Below are 22,413 nucleotides of genomic sequence, written 5' to 3'. Positions count from 1 at the left end.
ACTCCTCAGAGTCTAGAACAAGCCTGTGGGGGGAACTCGGGGTCAGAGGAAGTGTCACTCAGTCCCAACTTGTCAGTAGCTGTTAGTTAACATGTACATTGGTCATCACAAAAATGTCAGGAGTCATTACGAAAGATGATGTAGCAAGCGGGATAAAGGCTCATTGCATCTTCCTGGAATTTATGAAGTGTGCTTTCCGAAATAAAGCGACACGAGATCCTTTACTTGGGGGTGAGGGGGAGGGCAAGCCAAGCAACACACATTTCACTAACACACTGCGTACTCTGTTTGTTTATCCAACACTGGTCTGTTGTTTACAGACCTTAAAGGATTCATGTGCTAGCCAACATTCAGTTTTCATCTATTATTCAGCTGGGGCCAGTTTCCTTGTAGATGTTTATCCTTCCCATCTCTCCTCAGTGCAAAACACATTTGCCTTTGATACTGAAGGTCATGGGTTCATGTCCCACTCCAACGGCTATTGCACAGAAGCTAGTGAAATACTGAGGGAGTGCTGCACAGTCAGCGGTTCTACCTTTCAGTTTAGACATTAAACCGAAGCCTTGTCTGACCTCTCAGGTGAACATAAAGGATCCACTGGCACTATTCAAAGAAAAATCTTTGCTCTTCTGGCCGATATTTGTTCTTCAACCAACATCACTAAACAGATTAGCTGCCCGCTATCACATCGCTGTTTGTGGGAGCTTGCTGTGCGCAAATCGGCTATTTGTCTACGGTATAACAGTGACTACACTTCAAAGAGCAGCTCATCAACTGTAAAGTGCTTTGGAATGCCTCGAGGCTGTGAAAGGCGCTATTGAAATGCACGATCTCTTTCTTTTCTAAGGATGCTGACTCTCAACCAGAGAGTGGTCTGTTTTCAGGCCCATCCAGCTTTCAAGTTGAAGATTCCTTGACCATTCCCAATCCACCCTCCCTGTAACATCCCCACTGACCTTTCACCAGGAATCACACTGTAGCAACTGGGCCACTGGAGCCCACACCCAACTCAGTTAACAGAGCACAGCAGAGATGATACCTGGGACTCTCTAATCGGTACATGTGAATATGAGGTCATCTGAGGCAACAGTGTTTTTAACTTCATGACGGTGAGGAAACCAATTAGAACCATAGAACACTACAGCACAGAAAACAGGCCATCGGCCCTTCCGGTCTGTGCCGAAATATTATTCCACTAGTCCCATTGACCTGCACCCAGTCCATAACCCTCCAGACCTCTCCCATCCATGTATCTATCCAATTTATTCTTAAAACTTAAGAGTGAGCCCACATTTACCACGTCAGATGGTAGCTCGTTCCACACTCTCACCACTCTCTGAATGAAGAAGTTCCCCCTAAACCTTTCCCCTTTCACCCTAAAGCCATGTCCTCTCGTGTTTCTCTCTCCTAAATCTAAGTACTAAAAGCCCAGAAATCTTGAGTCACCCAAAATCAGCACAAAACATTCCAAGATTAGACATAAGGAGGCTGCACTCCTCCAATTCTGGCCTCTTGTGCATCCTGAGATTCCATCGCTCCATTGCTGGTGGGCGTACCCTCAGCTACCAGGGCCCTGTATCTCTGGAAATCCCTCCCTAACCCTCTCCGCCCACCACCCCCCACCCCCCCCCTCTCTCTCTCGCCTCCTTTGTCAGAATTTTACGGCCCCTCGTAATAGCGGGATCTTCCGGTCCCACCGAAGTCAGTGGAGTCTTGGACAGCTCACCGTGTACTCCAGCCTCACCCCTTTGAGAAACTTTAACTCCTCTCCCTCCTTAAACCTGATGGGAGCCCAAACTGCAAGGGGTGCGAGCTGTGAGAATGTCCTACTCCTCTTCTTTAAATTCGCGGTCCTTGCTTTCCAAAGAGGAGGAAGAAGATTCCTCCAGGGACTCAGCCTCTGTGACTGGAGACAAAAGCTGGGGAATGATTTCTTGGAAAAAGATATCGCCACCGAGGTCATGGAAATGCCACTCCAACAGCCTCATCAAACAATTTATTAAAACGGGATATATAGCGCACAGTTCAGAGAAAAAAGCGGGTCAGAGAGAGATGTCAAGTGCAAACAAATCTCACGAGGACTTTCCCAGACATCAGCACCAGAATGAGTCTTCAATCTTAACTGGGACTTCGCTTGGGCAGAAAACCAGTTCTCAACTTGGTGCCTGTGCCTTTCTCATATTCAACCAGCATGGCGAGCGCGGTTTCTTGATGTAAATCCACTTATTAAAGGGGTTCACTGTTACATTTTTCCTAACAGTCCATGGTCTGTGCAATAAGATTAAGTCTGCACCCAAGAGACCCCGAATAAGCAGCCGCACCATCAATTGCCGGCTCTCCGATCCAGCACGTTGGAACACAAGGACATCACTGAACGCATCTCCCAACAGGCCCTTTAAGTGCAATCATAAAGCTTACGAGATCAATGAAAACTTCCCAAAATCTGCAATCCTCCCTCCTGTCCCCTCCTTTGTTTCCTCCGCCAGGTTTAAATAATGTAAATCATGCGCCAAGGATCCATGAAATCGATCTGGTTCAACAATCCTATACCTGGTAGAACCATGAGAGAGGAAAAACTTGTAGCTCTAGGGAAAGGGAGTAACTGGCGAACGGGACCGATTGGTTAGCTCTACAGAGGGATAGCACAGGCAGGACGGGCCAATGGACCTCCTTCTGTACTCTATGATTCCAAGATGCTAAAACCGTGAGCGTTAGAGATTATTGGCACTGCCGATAGTTCGATCAATAGTAGATTAATCTAAGCAATGGGAGCCTAGGAGGCTGTCGAACCCGAGATGGATGTGAGTGTTATGGAGAGATACTCGCACAAACCAGAATGGATGTCGAAAGTTAACATCAACATTTGCAAAGGACATCATTCATTACTGACCGGCAGAGCTAGGTTTCAACTCTGCAATACCCAGATTTAACCAGGAGACTCAAATTCCACTTTGTGAGGGATTGGGTGCTTTCAGGGAAAACCAGCAACTGGACAATGGCCGGTGAGGGAGCGAGGGTGGTGCTTGCGATCCAGGGTCAATGTTGGCCGAGAACAGAGGCAGCCTTGGCTGTGACGCCCTCAACTCGCAAAGAACTGGTCAAAATCTCACTGCCCAGACGCCCGCATTAAGCTGGTCACACGGGTAAGGTGTTGGTTGCCAACCCTCTAGGATTGGACTTGAGTTTCCAAAACCGAAGGTTAACCTCCGGGGACATCACTGGGAGCAAAAAACCCCCCAAGGATAAAAGCTTTGGGGCATTAAACAAAATGGCCTCCTTTCAATTTTCTTGGAACAGTTCTGCTTGTTAGTTCTAAGAATATTGGATTAGGGGAAAGAAAGCCTGAGTCACTTGGTAGTGAATGAGTGTTGGCAAGCCGCAGTGAGGTGAAGGGCTGTGAAACAATGGTCGCCAACTCTGGTCAGACATATTCCTGGAGGTTTCATCATATTGTCAACTGCTTAGCATCCCCCCACCCCCCACCCCCCACCCCCCCCACCCCCCCAATCACCCGGCCTGCCCAGCTTCTCAGATGTGTGCCTTTCCACACCAGTGAGGAAGTGAATAAGCTTTTGGCAGCCTAATTGGATGATTTTGGACCATCCGTTAAACAGAATTTATTTCCACATGCCTGACATTTCTACAAGTAGCAAAAACATCTGAAGAAAATATCTCAAGAGCACAAATTTGTTTGTTGCCTCTAGAGTTCTTTTCTGGGCTGTTTTGATTAAAGATGAATCTTCAATTCCTGAGAACTGCAGGACCCACCCTGGACCCCAGTGTGAAACCTTTAACTATAAAGGGGGAGAAATTTGGAGTGGGGGGTGGTGTAGGAATCCAGAGCAACCTGATATTTTCAAGGCAGCAGCCACTGCAGGATTGAAGATTTGCCATTTTCGCCCCCCAGAAGAGTTCAGTAACTAAATCTTATTTAACTTCACACTCAAAAAGGAAATTACGTTTAAACCCTGGTGAAATGTCTCTTGCCAAAGGCAACACAGCGTTTTAGGCTTGTGTCGTGAGAAAGAACACGTTTCTGTAGGTCACATTCAGATGGGAAATGGCAGGACGAAGGTATGACTCGTGCTTGAAAATTGACAAGAATTTAGGAGGTTGTTTATGCTGTTACTCCTTTGAGAACAACAGTGGAGAGGTGTGCTGAGTGATCTCTCCATCAGTGGAGACATGTGCTGAGCGATCTCTCCATCAGTGGAGAGGTGTGCTGAGCGATCTCTCCATCAGTGGAACTGGGGATTGTAATAGGCAACATAGCCGTCTGGAAAAACTCAGCAGGTCTGGCAGCATCGGCGGAGAAGAAAAGAGTTGGCGTTTCAAGTCCTCATGACCCTTCGACAGAACTTGAGTTCGAGTCCAAGAAAAGACTTTTCTTGGACTCGAACTCAAGTTCTGTCGAAGGGTCATGAGGACTTAAAACGCCAACTCTTTTCTTTTCCACCGATGCTGCCAGACCTGCTGAGTTTTTCCAGGTAATTCTGTTTTTGTTTTTGTTTTGGATTTCCAGCATCCGCAGTTTTTTTGTTTTTAGAACATAGCCGTCTATTGAGTCAAGTTTGATAACCCTCCGGTGAAATGCCTTGGATGTTAAGGGCGTGTCCAAGTTGTTGTTGTGCTCCTCTGAGGGCCTCCACCCCTCTTCTTCCGCCTCCCTCACCCTCCAAACTACGGTCCCGCTCCGGTTACAAAGCAACTTAACTGAGGTGTCCAGGAACAAGGCAGGTGTACCAAACTTGAAGGTGCGTTCTCTGTGATAATGGTAGCAAGTGACTGGATGATACCCGCACAGAGTTTACAGCACAGAAACAGGCCATTCAGCCCACCTGGTCTGTGCTGGCCTTTATGCTCCACACCAGCCACCCCCCCCCCCACCCACCCACCCACCTCACTACATTTCACCCCATCAGCGTATCTTTCTTATCTGTTCTCCCTCAGCCATTCATCCAGCACTCTGTGAGGTAGCAAGCTCCACATTCTCTCCACTTTTAGCACTTGCAGGGATGTTTGTGAGAAAGCAATTTATAAAGGGACTGTTGTAAAGGGGGTGGATCTTCAGTTTGAGACTTCATAGTCACACTCCAGATAATTCAGGGTAGAGAACCAACAAGTGCATCGAGGGTTCTGGTCAGCCAATATCTGAGGCACTTTAATGGTTTCAGCTCCTTCTATGTTGGAGAGGGAAGGAAATGCTCCGGTGTCCGTTCAGGAATTACATCCTCAGATGCCTCACCCCAGCCATGGGAAGAGGCAGCAGAGACTATCCCAGGGCAACATGAGACTCCATCAGCCAGCAAAGTGAATGTGGAACATGAAAGCTTCATCATCACTCTCAGAATCCGAAAGGAGACAGGAAGCAGGGTCAGATCGGATTTCTGCTGAGGAAGTTTCAGGAATAAATTCCCCCAGAAATACGTTTTTAAAAAATCTTGGCCTCAGTGGCATCAGTTGTTCCCATAAGCGGACCCTGCATCCCTTAGGCACTGGAGTAGGCAGGCCCGCACTGCCCTTTATGTACTTAGACAGTAGTGGAGCCCAGGGACGTAGCCCTTATGCCCTGAAACAATTACACATAAAGCCCTCAAGCAGTTCAGAGAAGGTTCACAAGGTTGATTGTTGTGGTTTCAGGGATGAAAGGGCTGTCTTATGACGAAAGGTTGAGCAGGTTGGGCCTACACTTTAGTTTAGTAGAATGCAAGGTGACCTTAGTGAAACATGTAAGATTCAGAGGCAACTTGACAAGGTAGCAGCTGGGAGGATATTTCCCCTCATGGTGGGGGGTCTAGAACTAGGGGACTCACTGTTTCAAAATATGGGGCCTCCTATTTAAAATTGAGATGAGGAGGAATTTCTTCTCTCAGAGGGTCGTTAATGTCTGTGGAGTCCTCTTCCCCAGAGAGCAGTGGAGGCTCAGTTGCTGAATATCTTCAAGGCCGAGGTAGATTTTTGATGTACAAGGGAGTCAAAGGTTATGGGGGGGTGGGGGGGGTGCAGGGCAGGGAAGTGGAGTTGAGGCCACAATCAGATCAGCCACGATCTTATGGAACAGCACAGCAGGCTTGAGGGGCTGAATGGCCTCCTGCTGCTCCTATTTTCTGTGATCCTATGATCCCAAGAGTCTCTCAAATCTTTGAGGCCAAAACAAAAAATGCATTTGGCAAAACATTAAAACAAATCATTAAACAATTGGCCACACACAGAGCAGCAAATTATCCTCACACTTGCTTCATCGCACCAAGACAGCTTGTTTTTCAGTCATAAAGACAAAACAATGAAAACACAGCCCTTCTCCGCATTGTCTTGTTTGACTTAAACAAAATAATTCCTAACCACCCTCCTGCATTTACCCTCCTGAATCTGCTGGAAGTTTCTCCTTCCTGCTTTTCTGAATGAGTGCCTGCGTCCCAGTATTCACAACACAAGGGGAAAGCTTAAAGCCAACAATGTCCAGGACCAGGGACCTCTCGGTGGGTCCGAGGTGTATTCGCCGATTGGTGAGACAAGTTAACAATGTTCGGCAGGAGTGGGTAAACATCAAAGCCCAGTTCGTTGGGAATTCGATCATCTATCAATCATCGCAGTACCTCTTATATAAAAAAATAAACTTGCAGTTTGTTTCAAAACACCTTCAGTATAATCGTTCCCCAAGTTCCTTCTGTGAAAAAATCCAAAAATGTGACTGTTGACTTTATGTATCTCAAAACCAGACAGGAGTATACCCCAGACACGAACCTGAATTTACAATCTTCAGTTCTCCAGGGTCTTTCCTAAATAAAAATTTTTGAAAGCTACGGTGTTGAGTGTAAAGGTTTAAAAAAAAATCCAAAGTTGCATTTATATAGCACCTATAATGTAGTAAAACGCCCCAACGGGCCTCACAGGAGGGTTTTCAAATAAAACATAACATCTCTTCACTTGGCTCGGTGTCAAATCAGGTGGCCAAAACTTCAGTCAATGGGCAAGTTTTGGGCAGCATCTTAAAGGAGGAGAGAGAGACAGAGAGGTTTGGGGGGTGGGGGGAATTCCAGAGTTTAGGGGCTGAGAACAGCTCCCGTGGAGTGATGGGAATGGGTGACATGCAAGAGGCCAGAACTGGAGGAGCACAGAGATCTCCGAGGGTTGTTGTAGGGGTGGAGGCCCCTTAAAAATAATACAATCAATCACATTATTATTCAGTTAATCCTTACGGGGAACAGTTTTGAACCTTCAAGACTCATTCCTGGGATGAGGGGCTTATCCTATGAGGAGAGGTTGAGCAGGTTGGGCCTGTACCCATTGCGGGTTTAGAAGAATGAGAGGTGATCTTATCAAAACACATAAGATCCTGAGGGAACTCGACAGGGCGGATACTGGGAGAATGTTTCTTCTTGTGGGAGAGACTGGAACTAGGGGACACAGCTTAGGAATAAGAGGTCTACCAATTAAGACGGAGATAAGGAGAATTTTTTTCTCAGAGGGTCGTTAGTCTGTGGAATTCTCTTCCCCAGGTAGCAGTGGAGGCTGGGTCGTGGAATTTATTTAAGGCTGAGTTGGACAGATTTTTGATAGACAAAGGGAGAGTCAAGGGTTATGGGGTAGACAGGGAAGTGGGAGCTGAGACCACAACCAGGCCAGCCATGGTCTCATTGAATAGCAGAGCAGGCTCAAAGGGCTGAATGACCTACTCCTGCTTCTAAACCCTCAGTTCCTATGAAACCTTTAAAAGGAACACTCTTGCCAAACAAGTCCCATCTCTTATCCTTCAAGCACTTTCAAGCTGTCTGGTGCTGGCTTCTCAACACTAAGGTACACACGCTAATTCCTCTTTTTTAGTGGAACTTTGAACATGTAAATTTAACCAAAGAGAAACTAACTGCAAACTGACTGTAGAATGCACAGCAAGACTCATTGCCAATGAGGAAACCTTGACCGTTGCAAGAGCCTGTAAACCAGTTCATTCTGGGTGTGTGGGAGGAACTGAGCGAGTCTGTGACCTTACTTTGCTGCCTTGGAAATAAACCTGTTCTAAGGTAAGAGGCCTCAGATTCATTCCTCCTCAACACACAAAGATTTGAATTAACAGAGAATTGGGAAGAAGCGATGAGATTATAAAGAATACTTACATCTGTGTTTCTGCTGCAAGTTGTGAACATAATCTGTGAAACAAATAAAATTAAATTTTAGACGGGCAATTCATGAACAGAAGTGATCTTTCCCACTGCCCCGAAGGTGACAGATTTTACACACTGCACCTGTAATTTACTTGAACGTTCTTCATCAGTCTGAAGTTCCAAAAGCTCATCGATATTCACCTCTTCTGGCATCTGCTCCACCTGAACAGAGCAAAGGGAGAGCGATTAGGCCCAACCCTCATTAAAATCCGTTCCTTCCGTTCTACCATCTTATAACGTTTCGGCCAGCGTCACCTCATTGTGTTCCTCCCCTGGCTTTGCTGGGCAGGTAACAAGGTGAGTTCAGGCAGCGTGAAGTCCCTGACCCACTCTGAAAGAGCGGCGAGTCACCCCACAATCCCATCTATAAGAGGTCGGAACCGATCGGCGAACAGGACACAATTCAGACATCACAGCCTCAGTGTGAAGACCACACTCAGTACCAGGCTCTGAACCTCTACATTTGTTTAGCTGGCTTCACCAGAAAACCAGAGCTCGAACCTCGAGCTGACTCCACAGGCTGGATTAGAATCCCCGCCAGACCCCCAATAACCTCGCTGCATGTGTTTTCAGTTGGGGTGGGGGGGGGGTGGGGGGGTGGGTGGTTGGGGCACATAAAATAAGTCAAGTAGATAGCCCATCACCTTCCTGTCCACCCCCGACCCAACCACCCCATAATATGCCGGTGAGTAAGGCATCCATTAGGTTGCACGCTAAGGCCCTTAACTGCCCAATCAAGGGGCGGTTAAGGGCCTCAACCTGCCCCCACTGTCATAATATACTGGGCAGTGGAAAGCAGGTGAAAGGACAGGGAGACAGGAAGGAGGGGTTATCCCCTTCGGGCTGTGCAACCAGGGCACCCTCCAAAAGATGTTAACCTGCCTTTGTGCCTCCCCACCTGTCCTCCAAACCCCCACCGCCCCCTCACCCCGCCTCACCAGGTTGCCTGATCTCTCCCTGCCCGAAAAGGCCCAACTTACCTGGGTCCAGCCGCCTGAGGGCAGTCTTGGCAGCGCCCGCTACTGGGATTGCGAGAGCTGCCGGCCAATCGGATGATCCAGCTGCTGGCGAAGGCGGGGCTTCCTCCTACTCTGGGCTGGAGGCGTCACTCTCTCCATGTGTAGCCTGCCGGCCGTGTGTTATTGCTGCCTTTCTAAAACCGACCAACTTTTCTCCGGGGAGGTGAACGATCCCCCACCCCGGTAAAATTCGGCCCCGTCATTTAACTCTCACACCAAGTCCCATGGACTCGTCACCTTCCTGCACTCGCTGGTCTGCAATGGTTCCGCATCCTCACGTTCAAAGCTCTCCATGGCCCCGCTACCTCTTTAATCTCCTCATCCCTGCAGCCTTCGGAGACCTCCGCATCCTCCAATTCCGGCCCCTCGCTCATCCCTGATCCCCATCGCTCCACCACTAGCAGCCGCGCCTCCGGCTGCCTGGGTACCCAAAGCTCTGGAACGTTCTCCCTAAACCTCTCCGCCTCCCTTTCCTCCTTTTAAACAAAAAACACCTTAAAACCTATTTGTGGAATTTTACAGCCCTATCGGGTAGGGGGTGTAGCCGCTAAATGCAGCGAGTTGCTCGGAGGTCCATTGACTTTGGAAGATCCTGGTGGTGGGAGGGGGGTCATAAAATTCCACCCTGATTTTTTTGACAAAGGCCCTGTCTTAATTTCTCCTCCTTTAGTTTGGTGTACGTCTGATTAACACTCCTGTGGATACTTAAAGATGATGAAATAAGTACCTGATTTTGATACTAGAATCCCAATCGTCCCAATCTGCTCTTTGCCAACCTTAGGATTTGACAAACATGTGGATGATATTGCGCTCAAACAGTTTAAGTTTTCCCCTTGAGCACACAATGATGCAGGGCAACAGATGGGACAACTGGCTTTGCGATATAAGAAAACTTCAAGCTGTTTATAGACTGTTTTTACACAAAATTCTGACTATTGTATAATCAATGCAAGATGTGAAAGCAAACTGTGAAGAATCAAAAGTGAAATGGCTCCCCACGGAATGAAAACAGAACAACAACTTGCATTAATATAGCACCTTGAATGTGGTAAAATGTCCCAAGGGGCATTTAAAAAAAAACAATTGACACTAAGCTGCATAAGGCAATGTTAGGATAGGTGACCAAACGCTCGGTCGGGGGAAGAGGTTTTAAGGAGCATCTTAAAGGAGGAGAGAGAGAGGCGGAGAGGTTTAGGAAGTGAATTCCAGAGCTTGGGGCCCAGGCAGCTGAAGGTACAGCCACCCAATGGCAAAGCGATGGGAATAGAGTCAAAAATGAAAATCAAGCATTGTACACTGCAGAAATGAGCCACCCCAATCTGGGAACCTTAGCCCCTTTCTTAGAAAAGCACAGAGCCAGGCCTGCCTGAAATTTATCTAATCGAGAGAACTGTGAACAGTGGCCAACTTGATTCAATCCAAATTACAGAACCAATTAAGGAAATGTGAGCTAACAAAAACTATAAGGCATTTATGGACAATGTCAGTAGCCCAGTGTGTCCCTACTTACTGGCTGCAGAATTTTAAACAGCTCCATCTAAAATTCCACTCAGGATTCTTATCACCCCCCAAGGGTCAGTTGGGATTTATGGTCTCCGGTCGAAAAATAAACCAAGCGATTCCAGGATCAGTTTTTCAGCCAACACCCACCAGAGTGGCAGTAAGAGAATGCACACCGTATTTATAGCACAGAAGCAGGTCATTCGGTCATCTGGTCCATGCTGGTGTTTATGCTCACACCCTCTTCATCTCACCCTATCACCACAGTCCTTTCTCCCTCATGTGTTTATCCAGCTTCCCCTTAAATGCATTTATACTATTTGCCTCAGTCAACCCTCCTCGAGGTGCTTTTCACATTCCCATCATGCTCTGGGTGAAGAATTACCTCCTGAATTCTCAATCGGATTTATTTCTGACTATCTTATATTTGTGCCTGCCCCCCACCACCCCCCCCCCGCCAAGTTCTGGTCTCCCACAAAAGTGGAAACATTTTCTCTACGTCTACCCTATCGAACCCTTTCATAACCTTCAACTAGTCTCTATGCGAGTGAAGAGTAAAAGGTCTGCTCACTCTTCACTGAATTCAGGCGTCTCCCTGGTTGAATAGCCTAACAGACCCTTGGGAACAATGACTGAGGCACTGAACATTACTGCGTTAGAGAGATGGGATGAAAATTACAGACTAAATAAAACATCCATCTGTGCTCCATGCTGTCACATCCACACATATTTGAGTCTGAACGTAATATAAGTTTAAACTGATGTGAATTTATTTGGCCAGAGTGGGGGAAGACTGGAACCAGAAGCAATGAGCAGGAATTAGCATAGAAATATAGAAATTAGAAGCAGGAGTAGGTCATTCGGTCCTTTGAGCCATTCAATGGCTGATCCTCTATCTCAACGCCATAATCCCACTCTCTCCCCATATCCCTTTAGTCTAGAAATCTATCCATTTCCTTCTTAAATATATTCAGTGACTTGCCCTCCACAGCCTCTGTGGTGAAGAATTCCACAGGTTCACCATCCTCTGAGTGAAGAAGTTTCTCCTCATCTCAGTCCTAAATGGTCCACCCCGTATCCTGAGACTGTGACCCCTTGTTCTAGACCCCCTCAGCCCAGAGGAAACATCATCCCTGCATCCAGTCTGTCCAACCCTGTCAGAATTTTATACATTTCAATCAGATTCCCTCTTGTTCTTCTAAACTCCAGTGAATACAGGCCTAGTTGGCCCAATCTCTCCCCATATGACAATCCTGCCATCCCAGGAATCAGTGACTTCAATTCAAATTTTCCCAGAATGTTTTAATCTTAAAAAACAAATGGTTTATTTAAAAAAAAATACTTTCTTGTGGTAAATAAAGCTCTGTTTTATATGACAGGGATAGAGAAGGAAGACTTGCAGTTATACAAGAAATAGGAGTAGGCCATTCAGCCCCTCGAACCTGCCCTGCCATCCAATAAGATCACGGCTGATCTTCAACCTCAACTCCATTTTTCTGCACCGTCCCCATATCTCTTGGGGTCTAAAAATCTAACAACCCCCGTCTGAATATACTCAACAACAGAGCATCCACTGCCCCTGGGATAGAGAATTCTAAAGATTCACAACCCTCTGGAGTTAAAGATGGCGCCTCTGTCAGTGCAGCACTCCCTCAACTCCCCTCAGCACTGGAGTGTGGGCGTTGAATTTTGGGCTCACACCTCTGGAGTGGGGATTGAACCCACAATCTTCTGCCTCAAAGGCACCGAGCCATGGCTGACACGGACATCAAACAGGAATTTGACTAAATGTAGCTTCTTGAGTTAAGCATTGAGTAGGGAGTCTCAAAGGGCTAGCAAGTCTCTCAAAAGAAGCCAACAATAAGATCTATTGTGGCTATGGTGTTAGGCAGGGAGCAACCTGTAGCCAACAAATATACAATGACACTATCCTCATAAACAGTTCAGCAAAGCGCTGGATCCTCCAGACGTCTTTGTTGTGATGTTGCAGAGATTGTTTATCAGCTCCTCAGTCTTTTTTTTTTCAAAGCAGAGTTGATGGGATCTTTGCTGCAGCCATTTCTCAAAGCACTTTGATAACCCAGCGCTGGTTCCTGTCAATGTGGTGTTCCTGCTTCTGGGAATTGTACACAGACCATCACAAGAGGAAGCCTAGCTCTGCTGTGACAGTCAATTCATTGTCGTGGATTGGTCGACAATTATGTGGCGTTTAATCCGATCGAGAGCTCGTCCCAAGTCACAAAGTTCATGCATCACAGGCAGGAGAACACAGATTCATTTCCCTCTCCCGAGCTACAAGCACAGGACAAATGTAGCCTTCAAACATCGCAGTGAGGAACATAGGGCTAGGAGGAGGCCATTCAGCCCCTTAAGCCTATCCGCTATTCAATTAGATCCTGGCTGATCTGTGTCTTAACTCCACCATATTCCTTGCTTCCATATCGCTTCATATCCATACGAAACAAAAACCTATCAATCTCCGTTTTGAGGTTTTCATTTGACCCTTAGCCTCACCAGCTTTTTGGTGGGTGGGATGGAGGGTTCCAGATTTCCACTCCCCTTCATGTGAGGAAGTGCTTCCTGACATCAACCATAACAGCCCGGCTCTTATTTTAAGCTTCTGCCCTCGTTCTGGACTCTCTCTCAACACCCCCGCAACCCCCGACAAAAGGAAATAGGTTCTCTCTATCAACCAAGGCTCCATCAAATCCTTTAATCATCTTAAACACCTCGATTGGATCACCCCTACACCCGAGTGAATACAAACCTCATCAGTGCAAACTGTCCTCCTAATTAAACCCTTTCTGTCCTGGAGATCACCAAACCATACGACCATAAGAGGTAGGAGCAGAAGTAGGCCATTCGGCCCATCGAATCTGCTCTGCATTCAATGAGATCATGGCTGATCTGACAAGCCTCAACTCCACTCTCCTGCCTCTTCCCCATAACCCTTGACTCCCAAACCCAGCATGAGGCAGCTTTCAACGCTGGGACCCTGGTGATGCTGGCACAATGCCACACCAGACAGGGCATCTGAACCACAGGGGAAGCTGGTCTTTGAGTTTCTTCTGGATTAGAAGCTCCAGTGTCACTTCTAAGCTGAGGGTCAGGGGCGGTATGCTTCCAATGGAGATCACCAACTCCGTCCACAGCTCTCTCACATTTCTCTGATGGTTCAGCTGCACACTCATAGATAAAAGACTTGCCTGTCTATAGATTCTTTCATGGCCTCAACACGTGCCAAAGTTTTCACAGCCAATGAAGTGCTTCGAAGTGCAGTCTAGGAAACGCAACAGCCAAATTGCACACAGCAAGATTCCACTCACAGCAATTTAACACAAGCTAGGTTGCTTTTAATGACCTTGGACAAGGGACAATTACTGGGCCAGGACACAGGGGAAGAACTCACCTGCTCCTCCTCAAAATGGGACCTTTTATGTCCAGCTAATAGGCCAGTTGGTTTAACATGAAAGATGGCACCTCTGACAGTGTAGCAATCCCTCAGTACTGACCCTCTGACAGTGCAGCACTCCCTCAGTACTGACCCTCTGACAGTGCAGCACTCCCTCAGTACTGACCCTCTGACAGTGCAGCACTCCCTCAGTACTGACCCTCTGACAGTGCAGCACTCCCTCAGTACTGACCCTCTGACAGTGCAGCACTCCCTCAGTACTGACCCTCTGACAGTGCAGCACTCCCTCAGTACTGACCCTCTGACAGTGCAGCACTCCCTCAGTACTGTCCCTCTAACAGTGCGGCACTCCCTCAGTACTGACCCTCTGACAGTGCAGCACTCCCTCAGTACTGACCCTCTGACAGTGCAGCACTCCCTCAGTACTGACCCTCTGACAGTGCAGCACTCCCTCAGTACTGACCCTCTGACAGTGCAGCACTCCCTCAATACTGACCCTCCGACACTGCAGCTCACCCTCAGTAATGACTCTTCAACAGTGCAGCCCTCCCTCAGTACTGACCCTCCGACAGTGCAGCACTCCCTCAATACTGACCCTCCGACACTGCAGCTCACCCTCAGTAATGACTCTTCAACAGTGCAGCACTCCCTCAGTACTGACCCTCCGACAGTGAAGCACTCCCTCAGTACTGACCCTCTGACAGTGCAGCACTCATTACTGACCCTCTGACAGTGCAGCACTCCCTCAGTACTGACCCTCTGACAGTGCAGCACTCCCTCAGTACTGACCCTCTGACAGTGCAGCACTCCCTCAGTACTGACCCTCTGACAGTGCAGCACTCCCTTAGTACTGACCCTCTGACAGTGCAGCACTCCCTCAGTACTGACCCTCTGACAGTGCAGCACTCCCTCAGTACTGACCCTCTGACAGTGCAGCACTCCCTCAGTACTGACCCTCTGACAGTGCAGCACTCCCTCAGTACTGACCCTCTGACAGTGCAGCACTCCCTCAGTACTGACCCTCTGACAGTGCAGCACTCCCTCAGTACTGACCCTCTGACAGTGCAGCACTCCCTCAGTACTGACCCTCTGACAGTGCAGCACTCCCTCAGTACTGACCCTCTGACAGTGCAGCACTCCCTCAGTACTGACCCTCTGACAGTGCAGCACTCCCTCAGTACTGACCCTCTGACAGTGCAGCACTCCCTCAGTACTGACCCTCTGACAGTGCAGCACTCCCTCAGTACTGACCCTCTGACAGTGCAGCACTCCCTCAGTACTGACCCTCTGACAGTGCAGCACTCCCTCAGTACTGACCCTCTGACAGTGCAGCACTCCCTCAGTACTGACCCTCTGACAGTGCAGCACTCCCTCAGTACTGACCCTCTGACAGTGCAGCACTCCCTCAGTACTGACCCTCTGACAGTGCAGCACTCCCTCAGTACTGACCCTCTGACAGTGCAGCACTCCCTCAGTACTGACCCTCTGACAGTGCAGCACTCCCTCAGTACTGACCCTCTGACAGTGCAGCACTCCCTCAGTACTGACCCTCTGACAGTGCAGCACTCCCTCAGTACTGACCCTCCCACAGTGCAGCACTCCCTCAGTACTGATCCTCCGACAGTGCAGCTTTCCCTCAGTACTGATCCTCCGACAGTGCAGCTTTCCCTCAGTACTGATCCTCCGACAGTGCAGCACTCCCTCAGTACTGACCCTCTGACAGTGCAGCACTCCCTCAGTACTGACCCTCTGACAGTGCAGCACTCCCTCAGTACTGACCCTCTGACAGTGCAGCACTCCCTCAGTACTGACCCTCTGACAGTGCGGCACTCCCTCAGTACTGACCCTCCGACAGTGCAGCGCTCCTTCAGTACTGACCCTCCGACAGTGCAGCACTCCCTCAGTACTGACCCTCCGACAGTGCAGCACTCCCTCAGTACTGATCCTCCGACAGTGCAGCACTCCCTCAGTATTGCAGTTTGAGTGTCAGCCTGGCTTTCATGCTCAAATCCCTGGAGTGGGACTCGAGTGCACAACCTCCTGAACCTGAGGTGATTGCAAGTCCCACAGGTGACCCTCCCTCCCAGGCTTCAGATTTACATATTTTCTCTAAGCCATTTGGCTTTCAGACTTTGATCTCCTTCCCAAAGTCCATTACACCTCAGCATCTTCCTCTCATTACACAATTATTCCATTAAAGACACCCGGGAAAGCAGGAGATGTCATCAACCGAGATTTTCTTGGCTTCGTGTCTGGGAATGGGGAAAGGATTAGAAAAGAATGGGGAGCAAGAGTCCTGACATTTTTAAATCAGGGTTGGTTCATTACTGGATTTTATTGAACACAGTGAGTGCACTATAAATTCCATCTTCAGATTGAAACCACCTCCATCTGGGCCTACAGCCAACAACCAGTGCTCAAGTTTCCTAGATTAAACCAGTCACTAATTCTAGGAGCACATTCATTGGCTCTAAAGTGCTGTGAGACATTTGGTAAGATGCTATACAGATGCAAGTTCTATCTTTGTTTTTGTATTTGATTAATGCTTCTCGAAAGTGTCAACATTCACTACAATACAGAATGAGCACTGCACTGTTAGAGTGTCAGTACTGAGGGAGTGCTGCACTGTTAGAGTGTCAGTACTGAGGGAGTGCTGCATTGTTAGAGTGTCAGTACTGAGGGAGTGCTGCATTGTTAGAGTGTCAGCACTGAGGGAGTGCTGCACTGTCAGAGGGTCGGTACTGAGGGAGTGCTGCACTGTCAGAGGGTCGGTACTGAGGGAGTGCTGCACTGTCAGAGGGTCGGTACTGAGGGAGTGCTGCACTGTCAGAGAGTCGGTACTGAGGGAATGCTGCACTGTCAGAGGGTCGGTACTGAGGGAGTGCTGCACTGTCGGAGGGCCGGTACTGAGGGAGTGCTGCACTGTCGGAGGGCCGGTACTGAGGGAGAGCAGCACTGTCGGAGGGCGGGTACTGAGGGAGCGCTGCACTGTCGGAGGGTCAGTACTGAGGGAGCGCTGCACTGTCGGAGGGTCAGTACTGAGGGAGCGCTGCACAGTCGGAGGGTCAGTACTGAGGGAGCGCTGCACTGTCGGAGGGTCAGTACTGAGGGAGCGCTGCACTGTCGGAGGGTCAGTACTGAGGGAGCGCTGCACTGTCGGAGGGTCAGTACTGAGGGAGCGCTGCACTGTCGGAGGGTCAGTACTGAGGGAGCGCTGCACTGTCAGAGGGTCAGTACTGAGGGACTGATGCACTGATGGAGGGTCAGTACCCATGGAGCGCAGCCAGCCACCGATCCACCACCCCCCCCCCCCCAAACCAGCTTATATTTCACCCTTTTCCTATTTTTACTTAGTTCTGTTGAAGAGTCATGAGGACTCGAAACGTCAACTTTGCTCATCTCTGCCGATGCTGCCAGACCTGCTGAGTTTTTCCAGGTATTTCTGTTTCTGTTATTGTTTTGGATTTCCAGCAGCCGCAGTTTTTTGTTTTTATCCCATGGAGTGCAACGGTTTCCGATAGTCAGTACCAAGGGAGTGCTGCACTGTCGGAGTGTCAGTACGGAGGGAGTGCTGCCCTATCAGAATGGTAGTCTTTCAGATGAGACCTTGAACAAAGGCCCCATCTGCCGTCTACCCTGGACTTAAAAGATCTCACCGGCATTCTTTGAAAAAGAGCAGAGGAGTAGGGCTAGTTGGATAGATCTTTCAAAGAGCGGGCACAGACGTGATGGGCTGAATGGCCTCCTTCTGTGCTGTGTGATTCTATGAAAAATCTGGGAATATGGTGCCATTGACATGTCAGAAGCCACCTCCTTTACTGTGGAGGTGTGAACAGCATCTGTCTTTGCCACCATGTGCTGGAGGTGGACAGCAGTTAAGCATCTGTCAAATCCTCTTGGGTGCTGGGATGTGGCTGAAGGTTGACAGACTGGCCTTGAGCAGGCGATTCTGTTGAGATTGAGAACATTGGGCTTTCAACAGAACCGGCTGGGAAAGGTTGGGAGTTTGTGGGAATTCATTTGGGGCGATACCCGAGCCCTCGACAATCGAGCTCTCTCCATTCGCTCACTCCATTTACTGCTTTGCACTGGAGCAGATCCCCAACTGGGAGAGAAGCAAGTGACAAAGCAATAATGAAAATTCAGCAGCTTCTTCAAATTCAATCACAGGAGCCCTCATAAATTATTCGCAGTACACACAATTAGGCTTCATGTAATATTAACACTGGCTCTTTGTTCTCAATCCTTGTGGACAGTAATCCTTGTACCGAAAAGGAAGGACATTGCTGATTTCAGAATGCTCTAATCTGTCCGGAACATAGTGGGGTGGTACTCGCAACAGCAGCAAGACCCCCCTCCCCAGTGCCTGCTGACCCACTCCCCTCTCCAGCCTGGTCCAAGCTCACAATCTGCCAACTCAGTGCCACCCACTGAACCCGGCTGAAACTCACAACAAAACATCCCAGATACCTCCACACATGAAACACAAAGAGGGAGAGGGAGGGAGCGAGGGAGGGAGCGATGAAACACATGTTCTCCTATTTGTAAGTACCAAGTTGGAGCAAGAACTGGGGACACATCCTCCACAAACCCAACAAATGGAAAATTACTTGAAATTCCCTGAAAAGGAAGCTGAGCATCCCAGAGGAGGTTACTGCTTGCCGATTGTTACAGCTCCATTTTATTGCAACAATAAATGTCTGTTGTGTCCCTCAGAGTAAAATCTGTTCCCAGCTAAAGCTCTCGTGTTTTCATTTTCCCTCTCTTCTGAACAACAAGACTGTTAATCATTCTGGAACAAGTGACCAATCGCATCATGAGAGAGTGAGGGAGGGATCAGGAGGAAAGGACTGGGAGACAGGGAGAGAGGGAGAGAGAGATAGAGAGAGACACGCAGAGAGGGAGAGCCAGAGAGAGGGAGGGAGGGAGAGCCAGAGGGAGAGAGGGAGGGAGAGCCAGAGGGAGAGCGGGAGGGAGAGCGGGAGGGAGAGCCAGAGGGAGAGCCAGAGGGAGAGCCAGAGGGAGAGCCAGAGGGAGAGCCAGAGGGAGAGCCAGAGGGAGAGCCAGAGGGAGAGAGGGAGGGAGAGAGGGAGGGAGAGCCAGAGGGAGAGAGGGAGGGAGAGCCAGAGGGAGAGAGGGAGGGAGAGCCAGAGGGAGAGAGGGAGGGAGGGGGAGCCAGAGAGAGGGAGGGAGGGAGAGCCAGAGCGAGGGAGAGCCAGAGGGAGGGAGGGAGAGCCAGAGAGAGGGAGGGAGGGAGGGAGAGCCAGAGAGGGAGAGAGAACGAGAGAGAAAGCCAGGGAGCGAAAGAGAGAGAGAGCCAGAGAATGAGAGAGGGAAAGAGGGAGGGGCAGGCACAGAGCATGGGAGAGCGAGAGGAGTGTAGGCCGGGAGAGAGCGAGAGATAGACAGAGCGAGAGTGAGACAGAGAGAAATGCAAGAGCGAGACAGAGGGAGAAACAAGAGAGAGATATCGGGTGAGATAGAAAGAGGGACAGAGAGAGAGAGAAGTGAGAGACAGAAACAGAAAGACTAAGGATGGAGAGAGAGAGAGATCAGCAGCCACTTTTGTTACCATGAATGGGGCAGTGAATTGAGTTAAGCCCTGTAGTCAACTCAGCCGAGAGTCAGGGTCTGGTTAGTTGACTGATGCAGTGCAGAACGCAGGCTGGAGAGGAGACGACAAATGAAGAAATTAATGATCTTAAATCTTAAAAAGGACAAGGTTCAAGAGATCAAATAACATGGGAGGAAAAAACACAATGACTGAATGCATCTCTTTTTACTTCCCCTTTTACACAATTGTTTAGAAATAAGAGAAATTTGCTTAAACTGCTTCGCTCGAAGGTTTGAATGAGATCTTTAAAAAGCTTCTAATATTCAGTTGGAAACATGATTCCGGCAATGTGATCGCTCATTATAAATGTGCAGTATCTACCCAAGAATGAACTGAGACCTGACAGACTTCAGCTATACTGCTAACTCTGCACCACACAGTCAGGCCAAACACCAGCTCACTATCTCAATGTCAGGCAGCCCAAACACTTCTCCATGGCGTGGCTCATTGGGTAGCACTCTTACTGTGGCGTCAGCCACAGGGTCCTGGGCACATAATTCAGGCTAATACCTCCAGTGCAGTACTGGGGGAGTGCTGCACTGTCAGAGGTGCTGTCTTTCAGATGAGACGTTAAACTGAGGCCTCGCCGATATTGAAGAAGAGCTTGGGAGCCCTTTAGCAGGAGTTGATCAATGGCATAATCTGGGGTTTGCAATGTAAATGGACAGCTTCAAGTTAAAATTTTAAAACGTTAATCCCTCGCCTGCACAATTACTGTTGGACGGGCTGAATCTGGGTCATTGTATTTCAATTGTCAGAGCTGTCAAGAGACTGGGACCAAGAATAACCTCCCCCATGATGCAACCTCTATTTCAACTCTCCCTCATCTTTGGGATTCTGTCTTTCATTCTGATACTAAAGTTGCTCCTTGAGTAACTGTTGGGGTGGGTGGGAGGGGTGGGGGGGGTGGGGCTGGTGGGGCTGGTGGAGGGGTGGTGTGAGGGGAGGGTGTATGTAAGGATCTTTCACTTTACCGACTACTTTACAGCCCAGGCTGTCTGCAACCATTGCCCTAACACTGATAGGGGTGAGGCAGAGAGAGGAGGCCCTCTCCCAAATAACAGTCACATTGTCAGCTGGTGTTATTCACTGGATTTAATGGCTGGTGCCCTGGAGATGGCCCCACTGACTCTGTATAATCGAGGCCTCATATATTATTCAGACTCTGACAGATAATCACAAAACACTGCCCAACATTACAGGAAACACTTATTTTATTCTAATAATCGCACCAAGTCTTACTTGCCCAGAACACCCTATGTTGCCTCATCAACATCCTGGTTTTCTTCCTGACCCAAACCCTCCCTACCTCTGTAACCTCCTCCAGCCGCTACAACCCTCCCTAGCTCTGTAACCTCCTCCAGCCCCTACAACCCTCCCTATCTCTGTAACCCCCTCCAGGCCCTACAACCCTCCGAGATCTCTGCACTCCTCTAAGTTGGGCCTCTTGAACATGCACAGTTTTAATCGCTCCACCATTGGCGGCCGTGCCTTCAGCTGCCTGGGGCCCTGAGCTCTGGAATTCCCTCCCTAAACCTCTCCGTCTCCCTCTCTCCTCCTTTGAGATGCTCCTTAAAGTCAACCTCTGACCAAAATTTGATCACCAGTCCTAAAATCTCCTTACATGGTTCAATGTAAAAATGTGTCTGATTACACTTCTGCAAAGTGTCTTAGGAATGTTTGACTATGTTAAAGGAGCTTGTTGTCATGATAGGGACTGAGAAATGGCCGTTGGCAATATTAACAAACACGCACAACATGCTGGTAGAACAGTCCCTGACCACCATAACCCAGGACTCAAACAGTTTACTTTATTGAGGTTAATACCTCCTCGAAAATGTTGGAATGTCAAACGAGCCCATTAGACGTTTGGGTGCTAAATTAGTGAGAAATATTTACAGAGAGTTGTCAAGGCTGGAAGTAGAATCCAGGAAGGTGCTCTTCAATGGATAGTAGATACATATTTAAAGAACAGGGAGGTGAGCAGGGAGATGGAGAGGTAAGGGTAACTCCTCTCGGAAGCTGTCACAGCAGCCATTGGCTGAATGGCCTTCTCCCCCCATTCCCCCCACCCCCTTCACTGAGTCAAACCCCATTCCAGAGACACGAGCACTAAATCCACACCGACACTCCCAGCGCCAGTGCCAAGGCGGCACTGCGCCATCAGCAGGGTCACCTTACGGGTGACACTTTAAACCAAGGCCCCAGCCGGCACCTCTCAGGTGGCTGGAAAGGATCCCGCGGGCACCATTTCAAGGTCGACCAGGGGGAGTTCTTCCTGGTGTCCCGAGGGATATTTATCCCTCAGCCCAACGTTCCTGATGGCAAATCTGGTCATTATCACACTGCCGTTGTGGGATCTTGCTGTGCGCAAAATTGCTGGCGCATTTCCTGCATTGCAACGGTGATTGCATTTCAAAAGTACTTCGCTGGTCGAGAAATGCTTCGTGATGTCCCGAGGTTGTGAAAGGTGCTACATGAATGCAAGTCTTTTCTGTGCTGTAACTTATCACTGAGCATCATTCCTAGGCTATTGTGTCTTCACTGACAACAGGAACAAGAGCTACTGCAAGTCTGGCTGTTAAATACTGTTACATCTCCACTCCTCCTGCAGTCACATTGGACCTCCCAGTCCTCCTGGGCAGGACTGACTCGCAGTGCGCAGTATAACTACTCCCTTAAAACCCCCAGGTTAAGAACATATAA

The 22,413-nt window shown here is 48.8% G+C and overlaps 1 protein-coding gene across 2 annotated transcripts in view; it reads right to left on the bottom strand.

Annotated features, from left to right (window-relative positions):
• Nucleotides 1-22,413, bottom strand: part of ppp1r14ab (protein phosphatase 1, regulatory (inhibitor) subunit 14Ab) — a 44,370-nt gene that overhangs the window by 1,644 nt on the left and 20,313 nt on the right. Inside the window, exons 2-4 of one of the 2 annotated variants that reach the window (XM_041179484.1) lie at nucleotides 8,244-8,324; nucleotides 8,115-8,147; nucleotides 6,597-6,667 (exon numbers count right to left, since the gene is read on the bottom strand). In XM_041179484.1, the coding sequence (XP_041035418.1) occupies nucleotides 6,641-6,667; nucleotides 8,115-8,147; nucleotides 8,244-8,324 (141 nt within the window). In that variant the 3' untranslated portion in view covers nucleotides 6,597-6,640. The remainder of the gene's footprint in view (nucleotides 1-6,596; nucleotides 6,668-8,114; nucleotides 8,148-8,243; nucleotides 8,325-22,413) is intronic. The other variant, XM_041179483.1, reaches the window with a different exon arrangement.

Source organism: Carcharodon carcharias, chromosome 34 (assembly GCF_017639515.1).
Source record: "Carcharodon carcharias isolate sCarCar2 chromosome 34, sCarCar2.pri, whole genome shotgun sequence".
In the NCBI taxonomy this organism is placed as follows: Eukaryota; Metazoa; Chordata; class Chondrichthyes; order Lamniformes; family Lamnidae; genus Carcharodon; species Carcharodon carcharias.
Note: the sequence above shows the minus strand (reverse complement) of the source record. Positions and strands in the feature narration are given on the sequence as shown.